This window comes from Talpa europaea (genome assembly GCF_964194135.1).
Source record: "Talpa europaea genome assembly, chromosome: 1".
In the NCBI taxonomy this organism is placed as follows: Eukaryota; Metazoa; Chordata; class Mammalia; order Eulipotyphla; family Talpidae; genus Talpa; species Talpa europaea.
The window spans coordinates 56788801-56802442 of NC_140073.1; the positions used below are offsets into that span (position 1 = coordinate 56788801).

The 13642-nt window shown below is 36.1% G+C and overlaps 1 protein-coding gene across 3 annotated transcripts in view; it reads left to right on the forward strand.

Annotated features, from left to right (window-relative positions):
* Nucleotides 1–11055, forward strand: part of EED (embryonic ectoderm development) — a gene marked incomplete at both ends in the record, with an annotated part of 35992 nt that extends 24937 nt beyond the window's left edge. The window contains 5 exons of one of the 3 annotated variants that reach the window (XM_084253390.1): nucleotides 1842–1947; nucleotides 3091–3165; nucleotides 9246–9404; nucleotides 10461–10534; nucleotides 10929–11055. In XM_084253390.1, the coding sequence (XP_084109516.1) occupies nucleotides 1842–1947; nucleotides 3091–3165; nucleotides 9246–9404; nucleotides 10461–10534; nucleotides 10929–11055 (541 nt within the window). The remainder of the gene's footprint in view (nucleotides 1–1841; nucleotides 1948–3090; nucleotides 3166–9245; nucleotides 9405–10460; nucleotides 10535–10928) is intronic. The other 2 variants (XM_084253391.1, XM_084253392.1) reach the window with 2 other exon arrangements.
* Between the last annotated feature and the right edge of the window lie 2587 nt (nucleotides 11056–13642).

Sequence of the window (13642 nt, forward strand, 5' to 3'; positions counted from 1 at the left end):
CTTTATTTTTAATCTGTGGTTCTTGTTCAAAATCCACTTTAAACTGTTCTGATTTTCATTTTGTAGTTTTTGTAGCACGTTTCACTTAAAGTTTAAGGTGTGTGTCATTAAAAATCAACATGTGGGACCTCCATCATGGCCTAGGGGTTAGTAAGTCTCAGAGCTGTAGCTATCATTGCGAAGGCCTGAGTGCAATCCCTGGCCAAGGAGCTAACCCACATATGGCACAACCTGTCTCTTCTGTCTCCTGTCTCGACTGCTGCTTGCCTCAGCAGTGTATTTCAGTGAAGTCTACCTGTTCTGCTCCCCACTCTGTCTCTGGTGAATCCTCTCATCCCTTCCCACACCTCTGACCTTCACCCCAGTTCTTCTATGCAAAAATAAAAATCAGTATATGTATATACACTACATTAAGTTCGCCACTAAAAGTCCAGGTCTGTCCTTCATACAGTTGACTCCTTTTATCTGGCTTAACCACCCGTCTACCCTTCTGATAACTACCAATTGACCTTACAGGTTTAAAAGTTTGTTTTATTTCCTTCATCCATTTGTTTGTTTTCTCTGTATACCACATATGAGAAGTTACATGGTGGAGTTACAGATGTTTAATGTTGTTTAAACTTATTGTGTTATTAAATGACCCTTCAGAATATGTTATGTTAGCATTGTCAACACTGTAAATTCTAATTCAAAACAGAAAATCATAATTTTTAAGTTGGGGTACTTAATTTTAACTCATGATAATTTAATATTTTGCTTTATATGATGCTCTTACTTTATTAAATGAAGAAAATTCAATGCAGAATTCTTGCTCCATAGATAATGTGTGTGGGAACTTAGCAGTTTTTTAAATATCTTTTTGAATGCCTTAATTCTTGGTTCAGTAACTTCTTTCAAAATCTTATCAGGCTATTATTAATACCTCTTTACAACTATCCTTATCTATGTATGTTAATGAAAAACAACATAATTATAGATGCATTAAAAATTTTTATCAAAGCTTTAATAACTTAATAAAATTTGCAGGATTTGAATTGGAAGATATGTTAGGTAGGTATGTTAGAGATCAATTCAACATCCTTTTTATATCTGAGGAAAGGAGGACATGTAAGTTGCCTAAGACATTTCTAATTCTAATTCATGGCATATCATTCATCTATAGTTATTTCAGTTTAGAAATGGAATCACTAGATCAGAAATGTTAGATATGCTGTTAATTAAATACAGAATTGGTGGCAACTCATTTTTATAATTTTCTTACAAGCATCTTTAAGGCAAACGTAATGCCATACTTTCCTAAATACAAGAAAAGTCCTAACTAATGTCAAATGTCTGTCATATACCATTTTAAAAGTGTTGCTAAAAGCAAAACTCTCATCTATTCTTATCTTTAGCAGCCTTTGGAATGATGTATCATTGTTCCTGTAAAGATGACTGTCTTTTGAAATAATTTAGATATGTTGACTTTTGTGGACAATTACTGTTTAATTTTAAAGGATTTGAGTAGGTAGCTTAGAATTTTTCTGTGAGAACCATTCATTGTGGTAATGTAATAGCTTATCACTGGTGGGATAACCAGAATTTAAGTGATTAATTTTATACTGTTTATAAAATTGTGATGGGAAGTTGTAATTCTTATAAATCAAATTTGAGGCAGATGATGGAAAAAAAATTAAAAATGAATCGAGACTTTAGTAAATAGATGAGAAATCTAGTTCTACAAAGACAGAAGAATTAATAGTCGATGTATTTTACTTTTCAGTGTTTTATAAATCCAAAAATGAAAATTAGTGTGATTCTACTATACTTTTTCCACTTAACATCTGACATTTTCATTTCAGGCCATTTATTTCTCAGAAAATTCACTTTCCTGACTTTTCTACCAGAGACATACATAGGAATTATGTCGATTGTGTGCGATGGTTAGGTGATTTGATACTTTCCAAGGTATGGTAGCTGTTGTTAAGCTGTACTTCCATTGTTTGTACGAGTTGAAATTTTTCAGGGAAAAGTTTTTTTGTGCAGTTTGGTAAATTGGATGGTAGATGGGAAATTGCTGGGGGGGGTGTTGTTTTTTTGTGTGTGTAATGATATTTTGTTAGAATTGGAAACATTTTAGGCATAAAACATACTGATGAATTAAAATTTGTGGTCCAATAAGATGACAAGTATTAACTTGTCAAGTGATACTGTTCTCTGATACCTCATATTGTAAAATAAACAATATCTAAAGCCAGTAGCATGTGTGTTTGTGTGTGTGTTTGTGCATTTCAGTCATACATACAAAAAGAGATTGCTGGAGTTGGCTCATGGGCTGGAGTTTGCGAGCCCTTGCTGTACATTGGTGTATATATATTTACAAATTTTTTGCTGATAATTGAGAGAAGTTGTTGATGTCATCTGAACATTTAGGAGTGGCACACTTAGAGAAATCATTATCTAGTTTCTTTTCTTGATGTGGATTTTAGGACATTTCATATTTTCTTGGACAGCACCTAATTTATTTTTTCTTGGCTTTATGGGTATAGTTTCACACACACCCCCACCCCACCCTTTTTAAAACTTTTGATATTGAAATAACTATATTCACTGAAAGTATCAATGACAGTGCAGAGAGGTTCCAAATTGCCCTTCACCTAGTTTTGTCTAATGCATATATAACTTCTATAACTTAGACTACAATATCAAATTCAAAAAATTAGCATTGTACAATGTATGTTTATAGTTTTGCGTCTATCACATGTGAATTTTGTCATTTCTAGAATGTAGAACCTTTTTGAGATTGTTTTTTTTTTTTTCACTCAGTACAATGCCATCTAAGTTGTCATGTGTATCAGTAGCTCTCCCTTTTATTACTGAGTAGTATTTCATGGTATGGATGTACCACAGTTTATTTAAGCAGTCATCTATTGTGGGACATTTTGGTCCTTTCCACTTTTGGTCTATTACAAATAAAGCTGCTTATAAACAGTTGTGCTTTTTGTGTGGACTTAAGTTTTCATTTCTCTGGGTTAAATGCCTTGAAGGGCAATTGCTGGGTCATGGTTAAGTTTGTTTAGTTTTTTAAGAAACTGCCAAACTATTTTCCAGAGTGGCCGTGCCATTTTACATTCCCAGCAGCAATGTAAGAAAGATCCAGTGTCTTCGAATCTTCGCCGGCATTTGGTATTGTCACTATTTTTTATTTTAGCTGTTCTGATAGGTGTGTAGTGATATCGCATCATGGTCTTAATTTGCATTTCCCTGATGGCTAGTGGTGTTGAACATCTTTTTCATGTGCTTATTTACCATCCATATATCCTTTTCAATTATGTCTTTTCATATCTTTTGCTCATTTTCTAATTGGGTTTTTTTTTTCTTTTTTCTTTATTTTTTCACTGTTGAGTTTTGAGAGTTCTTAATATATTCTAACTATGAATCCTGTGTCATGTGTGTAGTTTGAAAATACTTTCTTTCAACCTGTAGCTTGTCTTCTCATCCTCTTAATAGGGGTCTTTTTGCAGAGCACATGTTTTTAATTTTGACAAAGTTCAATTTATTGATTTTTTAAAATTATTTTATGGACCATAGTTTGATGTTATATTTTTAAAGCTCTTTAACAAACCCTAAATCCTAAAGATTTTCTTCAGCATTTTCTTCTAAAAGTTTTATGTTTTATATTAAATGTGGGAAGTTTAGGTAGATGTTTATTTTTTGCATATTGATATCCAGTTGTTTTCAGCTTGAAAGACTTACTATCTTTTCTTTGAATTGCTTTTGCACCTTTGTCAAAAATTGTCCTTTGAGACTATTTCTGGATTTTCTTTTTGGCTACTTCACCCATACAAATACACAGTTGTAAATAGAGTAGCTTTATAAGCCTTTGAATTGGAATTCTACCTTATTAATCATTTTCAGAAATATTTTAGCTATGTAAGTTCCCTTGCATTTTCATTTGCATTTTTGAATAATATCTATATTTATTTTTTGAAAAGCCTTGATTGCATTTTTGGCAGGAGGGAGAATTTTGATTGGAATTGTGTTAAGCTTATATATCAATTTGGTGGAGGATTAATATCTACTCTGCTTAGTCCTCCAGTCCATGAACATGGTATTTTTTATTTTAGATCTTCAATTTTTATTACTGTGTTTTACTTTTAAGCATTAAGCCCCATATATGTTTTGTTAGATTTATATAGCTAAGTATGTCCTTTTTTTGAATGATTATAACTGCTATTTCTAATTTTCATTCATGTGTTCATTGCAAGTGTATGGAAATACAATTGCTTTTGCATATTAATTTTGCATCCTGTGACTTAGCTGAACTACTTATTATTCTAAAGGTATTTTTGTCAAGTTCTTGGGATTTTTCTATTTAACCATTATGTTGGCTAAATTGAATGTTTTTTATTTCCTTTTCTTCCCTCATTATATTGAAAACTTTCAGTCCTGTGTTGAATAGTGTTAGGAGCAGACATCCTTGACCTGTTTCCGATGTTAGGAAGGAAAGAAGTCAGTCTTTTGCAGTTACGTGTATTGGCTGTGTGCTTTTTATTAGGTATTCTCTATCAAATTGAGAGCTGTCTCTTCCTAACTTTTTGGAGAGTTTTATCATGAGGGGGTGTTGGATTTTATCAGTGCTTTTTCCATACCAGTTGATACGATCATGTGTTGTTCTTGATCCTCTATAGGAGTGGAATACATTGGTTGGTTTTTAAGTATTGATCCAGCTTTGTATCCCTGGAATAAGTCATGCTTTATCATCCTTTTTATATTTGCAGAATTCTACCTGCTTATATTTCGTTAAAGAATTTTGTGTCTGTACCTGTGAGGTATGATATTGGTCTGAAATTTTGTTTTTGTATACTATCTCTCTGGTTTCAGTATCAATACTGGCTTCATAAAATGAATTGGCAAGTTTTCCCTCCTCTTTTCTGGAGGAATTTATGTATAATTACAGGAATTTATGTATAATTATATATAATATGTCAGTTCTTCTGTAAATGATAGAATTCTCCTGTTAAATAATTTGTACCTAGATATTTGGAGGAAGGGTGTTTTTAAGTTACAAGTCAAATTTCTTTAATAAAGCTCTGTTCAGATTTGCTCAGAAGAGTTGTGGTAGTTTGTGCTATTTGAAGAGTTGTTCCATTTCGTGTAAGGTTAAGTTTATGTGTACAGAGTTGTTTGTGGTATTGCCTCATTCATTTGAAATCTGCAGGGTTTCTGGTGGGAGCCAGTTCCATTCATAAAATTGGTAGTTTATGTCTGCTGTTCTTTTACTGGTTTAATGGGGTAGTTTAGATTATTGAATTTGATGCTTTACTTTTCTAATGGTGCTAAAATTTCCCTTTCAGCACTGATATAGCTACAGCTCATAAATTTAGATAGTGTGTTGAGTTTCTAAGTGTTGAGAGTTGTTTTTTTTTTTTATTATCTCTCATGGATTTCTGGAATATGCTTTTTGTGACTTGATTCTTTTAAATTTCTCAAGATTTGTTTTATGACCCTATTTTAGTTGTGTTCATGGGAGTGTGAAAAGATTGTCTTCAACTGTTAGATGGAGTGTTCTGTAACTGTCACATCCTGTTGGTGGTGTGGTTGCATTCTTCAGTAACTGTTGATTTTCTATCTACTTGTTTTATCAATTTTTGAGAGACAGATGTTGACATCTCCAATTATACTCCCTCTTTACAGTTCGAAGACATTTTGTAGCTCTGTTGGTACCTACATACTTAGTATTGCTATAACGAATATGGCTTGATCCTTTTATCATTAAGTAATGTACATCTCTGTCTTGTACTTTGCTTTGAGGTCTTCTTTATCTGATAGTAATAAAACCATTCCTGTTTTCTTTTGATTATGTTTGCATGCTATATCTTCTTCCAACCTTTTACTTTTAATCCACATGTATTCTTACGTCTGGGGTTTCTTGTCCATGGCATGTGGTTGGGTCACATGTTTTCTTAATCCATTTACCAAACTGTCTTTCACTTTGTTCAGAGCATTTATGAATGAACCTTGATATATTGATTATTACATGAAGTGGTAAATGTTTATGCACAGTAGACACATAAAATTTATAAATATGTATATTTTTGTATCAGCCATCAAACATAATTTAATGATTCAAGAGGAAAGGAAAGAATATTATACATATTCATTTTACTTTTCCATTCTTTCTTCTTCCTGATGTTACAAATTTCTTCTGATATCATTTCCTTTTTTATAAAATTTCCTGTAGCTATTCTTTTAGGTTAAGTCTGTTGGAGACAAGTCTGCTCGGTTTTCCTTTGTCTGAGAATTGTCCTTATTTCCCCTTCATTCCTGAATATTGTATTCACCTGGTATAGAATTTTGTGTTGACAGTTTTCTTTAAACATTTGGAAAATGGTCTATTGCTTTCTAACAAGAAACTGCCTTCATTGGAGTTAATTTTCCCCCTGTAGACAAGGTGTTACTTCTGTTTTCACTGCTTTGTCTTTAATTTTCAGAAGTTTGACTATGATGTGTCCCAGTAGGGGATTTTTGAATTTACCTTTTCTGGGTTCATTCACTTTGATGAATCTGTAGTACATTTATGATTTTTTGAGGACTTCATTTAGCCCAAATTACGGCCATTATTGAAATTCTTTTTTGCTATCATCGTCCTCCCCTCTTTTTGTAACTGATGTTTCGAATATCAGATCTTTTCTTTCATCACCAAGACTGTCGTTTTTAAAGTCTGTTTCCTCTTGTTCAGTTTGGGAAATTTCTGTTGTTCTAACTTAAAAGTTACTGATTCTTTCGTATCTTTTGCTGGTGGATCCTTCAGTTGAATTCTTTAAGTTTTGATATTTCCATTTGATTCTTTGTATTTTCTTTGCTGAGACTTTTTTTTGTTTTAAGTGTCTGTAATTGCTCATTGAAGCATTTTTATGATAACAGCTCTGAATTCCTTGTCAATAGTTAAGCGCCTGTGTTGTCTCCATGTTGTAGTCTATTGTCTGTCTTTTCATTAAAGTTGAGATTTTTGTTACTTGGCATGAGTGATTTTGTTATTGACATCACAAGTCTGGATCTTATGTAGACCTTCCACAGCAGGTTTCCTCTGGTAATATTCAGCTGGGTGAGGGAGCACAGCTTCATGGCTTGCGGGTAGCAGGGCAAGTCATGGATCCCTTAACATGGTGTCTCCATACTTTGATGCCGCCCTCGCTGGCAGGGCCTAGGGTGCCCCATTACTGCTCCCCAGGTAGTCTGTACTGACATGGTGGGCATGCGCACTGTGAACATGTTGATTCTCTAGGCCTCAGCTGATGCCACCCCAGCCAGAGAGGAAGAAATGTGTGACCTGATTAATATAAAGGGTAGTGGAGGGTAAGGTATATGTGCACTTTTGAACACCTGAGAAAGTTACTTCTGGGCCTTTGCTAGTGAGTCCACTTGTTTCTGTGATGTTTGGCTGGAGTAGAGTGAAAATTTCCTCTCTTGCGAGGTTGCCACTTTCCTGGATCTTTTATCTAGACAGGGTAGGCTTTTGTTAGGGTTTATTTCCACCCCTACCTCCCCCAGATCCACCTGTTGGCATTGCTGAGTTGCTGCCTGGAATACATTAATGAGGCAAAAGAAAGTCAGAGAATTCAGTCTCCATGTCCAGAGACTCCTAACCATTCTGCTATATGTACCTTAGAGTCTTAGAGTTTCGCTGTATGTTTGCTACTCAGACTTTTAAGCCAAATTTAGCAGGACAAGTAGAGGCTGGAGTAAAAAGCCAGTAGCTTTAAAACTATAAGAAAAGATTTTTGCATTTTAGGTGGTAAGTTGAACTGAATGAATTGTCATTGATAGTACCAAATCATACTGCAGCAGAATCATTGGGAGAATATTGTGAAAATAGTCTTATGTCTCACCCCCAGATATTCTAAATCTGGCACAAGACCTAGGAATTTGTAATTTTAAAAAACTCTCCAGATAATTTTCCCAATGCAGCCATCTATTAGCGTGGGCAAATTCTTTTTATCTTCCTGTGCTTTAGTTCTCCATGAAGGGACTCTCTTAATTAAGAATTCTTTGCCAGTGTAGTAAGAAACACTTAGAAGAGCTGCTTTACAATTTTTGTGTGTTAGCCTCTCTCTCAGACATTCTGTTTTGGTGGAGTAGAGGCCAAGAGAAGTCCTTTGAGAAAAATCTACAAGCTGTTGATCTCATCATACACTTAATAGTTGTCAGACTGGGTGATCTCTGAGGTACATTATAGTAAGAATATGTATAAACATATAGCCCTGGGATTTTATAAAGTCTGAAAAATGCAGAGAAAAGAAAAAAAGTGTTGCCTCTTCCCTAATCTTCCTGTAGCCCTATTGTAAAGCCGTCCAGATGCCACTGGACCCCACAGGGACGTCACATGTGATCCAGTAGATTCTGTCTTCCACTCTTCATCTACAGTAGGGCTTCTCAGTCCTGACCCATTAAGCTGGACAAGCTGTTTCTTTTTCATGGAGGGCCTCTCCTGTGCATTGTAAGATACTCAGCAGAGTCTCTGGTCTCTAGCCTTAATAGGCAAACCATCGATCTACACAGTAAGATGGAGAGTGCCCGGTATTGTGCGATTTTTTTCCTTTGCATTCTTTACTGCTTAAGTACCACAGGATAGAGGAAGGTGTATCTCAGTCTTCCTTTCCACCCCCATATTAGTGTTGTGATGTTAAACCACTGCTTTTATTGCCTTATATAATTTGATTTCTGTGACCCTTTCTGTGAATTCATTAGCTTTCCTACAATATCTGTTAAACACCTACAATGTAGCACAGATTCTGGAGACAAAAGATTAATAGTCATCTAAGTAAAGGAGTGGGATGGGCAGTTGGCTGGAGAAAGATGAAACTAATGAAGTAAGAAGTGGCCACATTGAAGAAACATGTTTTCTAATGCAATGCTTGTATTTTTATCTTGCTGTAAAGCACTTTTTGTCTCTGGATGCCAAAGAATCTGGAGTCGAATTTGGTTTGATCTGGAAGAGAAATCATGATTTCCAAAATGAATATTCCAGATGGTGTAATGCTTTTGTGTTGTCAAATTCTGTTGATAATCAAACTTACTGTCTTCAAGTGTGGACACTGACTCTGTAAATATGAATGAATGTATGTCATTGTGCTTAGATGGATGACCAAGTTTTTAGAGCTGACAATTCACAAATGATAATAGGGAAAGAACTTTGTTTTTAATATTTAGACTTCAGTTCTACAAGTAATACTTTTTTTTTCTCATTTCTCTCTCTTTTAAAGTCTTGTGAAAATGCCATTGTATGCTGGAAACCTGGCAAAATGGAAGATGATATAGATAAAATTAAACCCAGCGAGTCCAATGTGACTATTCTTGGACGATTTGATTACAGCCAGTGTGACATTTGGTACATGAGGTTTTCTATGGATTTCTGGCAAAAGGTAGCCACATATTTTGCATTCTAAAATTATTTTATTTGAAACCATTGTAATTTTAGTTTTCTTTGATATACAGCTTGTTTAAGAATTTGTATTGATGTTTTGTATTGATTGCTTTAGCCCTTGGTGTTACTTATTCTACCATTGTGGCTTTGCATGCCCTCATGGTAAATGAAATTGACAGGTGTCAGCAGTGAAAGTTAGTTTACTTTACATTTGTTACTGAGATTTAAAGTCGGTTGGTTATAGTGTTAATTTTTTATGTAGCTTTTTCCTAGAAAAACTTTGAGAAAAATCATGGGAAATAGAGACAAAATGCTAGTTATCTAAAATTTTAAAGAAATTTGATTGTTAGGATTTTGCAATAACAAATTACTTGGGAGTTTATTTGTATGGCAAAGTTTTGCAAGTTTTTAAATAGCTTTTGGTACATTTCTTTAAAGCAAAAGAAAGAATACTAACAATGTGAATTTTTAAAACCTTCACAAAAATAATATAGTAAAAAAAGTTATGTGAATGGTTTCTCAAAAACTATCTTATTGTATGTAATTATGGAATGCAGTTGACTAAAACAGCAGGATAAAAATGTAGGTAAGAGGGAACTACTGTGTTAGTTGCTCTTAATTATATTTGTGAATCAGAAATACAAATAATCAAAAACATAACCATAGACTAGAGCTTTTTCTGAAATAAGATTTTTTAGGATGACTTGAATAGTGTTTTTTTTAATATAGATATTAGTTCTTAGTTTTTTGTTTTTTTAAGATTTATGTATGCATACAAGAGTTGGGGTATAGGCCAGAGATGCGGGGGGTGAGAGGACTCACCAGAGTGGGGAGCAGAACAGGCAGACTGACTGAAATACACTGCTGAGGGGAGCAGCGGACAAGGCAGGAGAGGTCTGCCGTGCCATGTGGGTAGCTCCCTGGCCAGGGATCGAACTCGTGCTGCATAGACTGCGGATTACTTCATAGGTTGCATCTTAACCCCCTGCGCCACCAGAAAGGCCTGTGAATACTATATTTTGAAAACTTGATGTTTTTAAAAATTTCTATACAGATGCTTGCATTGGGCAATCAGGTTGGCAAACTTTATGTGTGGGATTTAGAAGTAGAAGATCCTCATAAAGCCAAGTAAGTATTTAGAAATTCCTATTTGTAATTTCTGCCTTTTTCTTCAAAATGTCATGCTAGTATAGAAGTAGTACCTGCAGTGCCATCCTCAAATCGTTTGGAACATTTACTTGTCTTAGAGTTATTTTAAAATATTTTTTTTAATTCTAATTAATGATTGTTCTTCATGAGTTCCTTGGTAACATATTTCTCTTTATGTAACATGCATGGTGCCTCTTGAATTTAAAATACATCCAAATTTTTCTAAATTTGAAATCAAGCTCTTGGTGAAATGTATTCTGTTTTAAATGCTTTCTATATAGCATGAATATTCATTTTCTAATTCACGATTTTGTGTTAGCTGCAACGTTATGTTTGAATGGTATTTATTTAACCTATTATGTTTTCTCCCTAGATGTACAACACTGACTCATCATAAGTGTGGTGCTGCTATTCGACAAACAAGTTTTAGCAGAGACAGCAGCATTCTTATAGCTGTTTGTGATGATGCCAGCATTTGGCGCTGGGACCGACTTCGATAAAATGCTTTTTTCCTGTCAAAACTAGAGTGTGTTTTCTGTGTACAATAGAGTTCATGTATCTTGCTAGTAAGGGCACATAGAGCATTTAGAGTTGTCTTTCAGCATTCAATCAGCTGAGCTGAATGTAGTGATGTTTACATTGTTTATACTCTTTGTACTGTCTTCTGCTCAGACTTTACTGCTTTTAATAAAAATTTATTTTTGTAAAGTTGTGTGTTATTTTAGTTTATTTTCATTGTGATGGAAAGAACTGTTACAGTAATAAAATTATGCCTTACTTTTTTGTAGTGATCAGTTTTTGTTCACTTACCTGGAGAAAGCTCTATAAAGCCTTGATTAGATGTAAACTGTAGTAAAGAATTTAACTCCTGGTTTGCCAATACAGACCCTGGCTAAAAAACTTAACATTCTCTGTAAAGTTTCCTCGTGTGTGAAACAGGGATAACAATGCCTACTTCACGGGGTTCTGTTAATGATCAGGTGATTTCATTCATGTGAAGGGGGTAGTGAGACAAGAACAGCACTTGATGTATACAAAGCCCTAAGTTTGTTTGTTTTTAAAGATTTATTTATACAAGCACTGGGTACAGTCAGAAGCATGGGAGGGTGAGAGAATTCACTAGAGCCAGAGCAGGGAACAGAACAGGCAGACTGATGAAATACACTGCTGAGGGGAGCAGTGGGCAGCAGGAGAGGTCTGTCATGCCATGTGGGACCCTCGCCGGCCGCCAGGGATTGAACCGGCACTGCAGAGGCTGTGGGCAGCTTTGCTGCCCAGCACTCAACTGCTGCACCACCAGGGGAGGCCCCTAAGTTTATGTTTTAAGTTTATATTTTACTAAACTTTCTTTGCAGTTCTAAAAAATACTGTCATTCAATATGTAGAAGGACTTTTAGTAAATTTACTGGGAGTATTACTAAAACAAAAAGGAGAGGATATTGAAAGCTTAGGGGCAGAGGGTTAAAAATGTTCACATATTTAAAGGATGTGGTTAAGAGAAATTAAGAGGATATCCTGGGGTTAAGATTAGTGGTGGTTTTATCCCCAACACAGGGTGTTTTATGTATATTTATGCATGAGAAACAACAAAAATGAAATTGAGAAATAAAAGACCAGAAAGTTCCAAGAGTTAATCTCAAGATCTATCCGGATTAACCTGAATTGAAGACAATTCTGCTTTTATAGTGCGACTGCGACACAGATGATGTGTAAACAAATAGGCATGACTGGGTTCAGTGAAACTAATTGTAAAAAACAGGCAGTAGGCCGTCTTCTGCCCACAAGCTGTAACTTGCTGATCCTGTGGCCTCAGGCATTAACACTAACCGAAGGACTCTGGGAGGCGTCTAAGATTTTTGGAAATTTAGGTCAACCAAATAGCTCACAAAGATCTGCTAGGCAATACACCATGTACTTAGATCACCAGAGACTAAAGATACCAGAATTATTAGATTATAAGGAGCCACGTGAGAGGATTCACCAGAGACAGAGTGGGGAGCAGAACAGGCAGACTGACTGAAATACGCTGCTGAGGGGAGCAGCGGGTGAGCCAGGAGAGGTCTGCTGTGCCATGTGGGTAGCTCCCTGGCCAGGCATAGAACTCGTGCTGCTGTGGATAGCTTCATACTGCTGCGTTTTAAACCCATCGCAACCCCAGGGAGGCCCCTACTCTACACTTTCACAAATTGCTGGCTGGGGGTGCCATGAAGCGCAGGGGGCTCCAGGACAGCCATTTTGAAACCCATAGGCAGTTGGAAGGATGTTCTATTGGCATCTGTTTTCTTTAGCTTCCAAGTTGGTGATTTCCCCAGCATCCAGCTGTGTGACATTTTCCTAGAATAATCCATGCAGTTTGATCTGAGCCCAGGCTTGGATGCTCCCACTCATTGCTGCAGCAAGAGACTTTTATTTCACTTTTTGATACCACACATTCTACCAGCATTCTCTGTCTTACTGATGTGGAAGGATAAACTGAAAGGAAAACAGTTACCCAGTGTTGGGATATCGTTATAAGGATAAAAAGTAAGGCCCCACTCCTTGCACATCAGGCAAATTTGGAAGACTTGAATAGATAAAGGAAATTTGTGAGGTTGCTATGGGAACCAGCCCTCAGACCAATCACCTTGACCAAGACCAGCAGAACCTGGGGAATGCAGACGCAGAGTACGGCACATTCTGTGTCCTAGGTCAAGGCCCAAGACCAGACATCCCAGGAGATGACTAGTGAAAGCCTGGAGAAAGAAGCCTAAGAGTCTCAAGCCCTTCTTCCTGCACAGATGACTTCTCCCTTCTTGTCCCCTTGCAGGGTATTTAATAAATCTGCCATTTTTTTTTTTTTAAGATTTATTTATGCATACAAGAACTGGGGTATAGGCCAGAGGTGGGGGAGGGGGGTGAGATGATTCACCAGAGACAGAGCAGGGAGCAGAACAGGGATTGACTGAAATATACTGCTGAGGGGAGCAGCGGGCGAGACAAGAGAGTTCTGCTGTGCCATGTGGTTTGCTCCCTGGCTGGCCAGGGATTGAACTTGTGCTGCAGTGGCTGCGGATTGCTTCATAGTGCTGTGTTAAGACCCCTTGCACC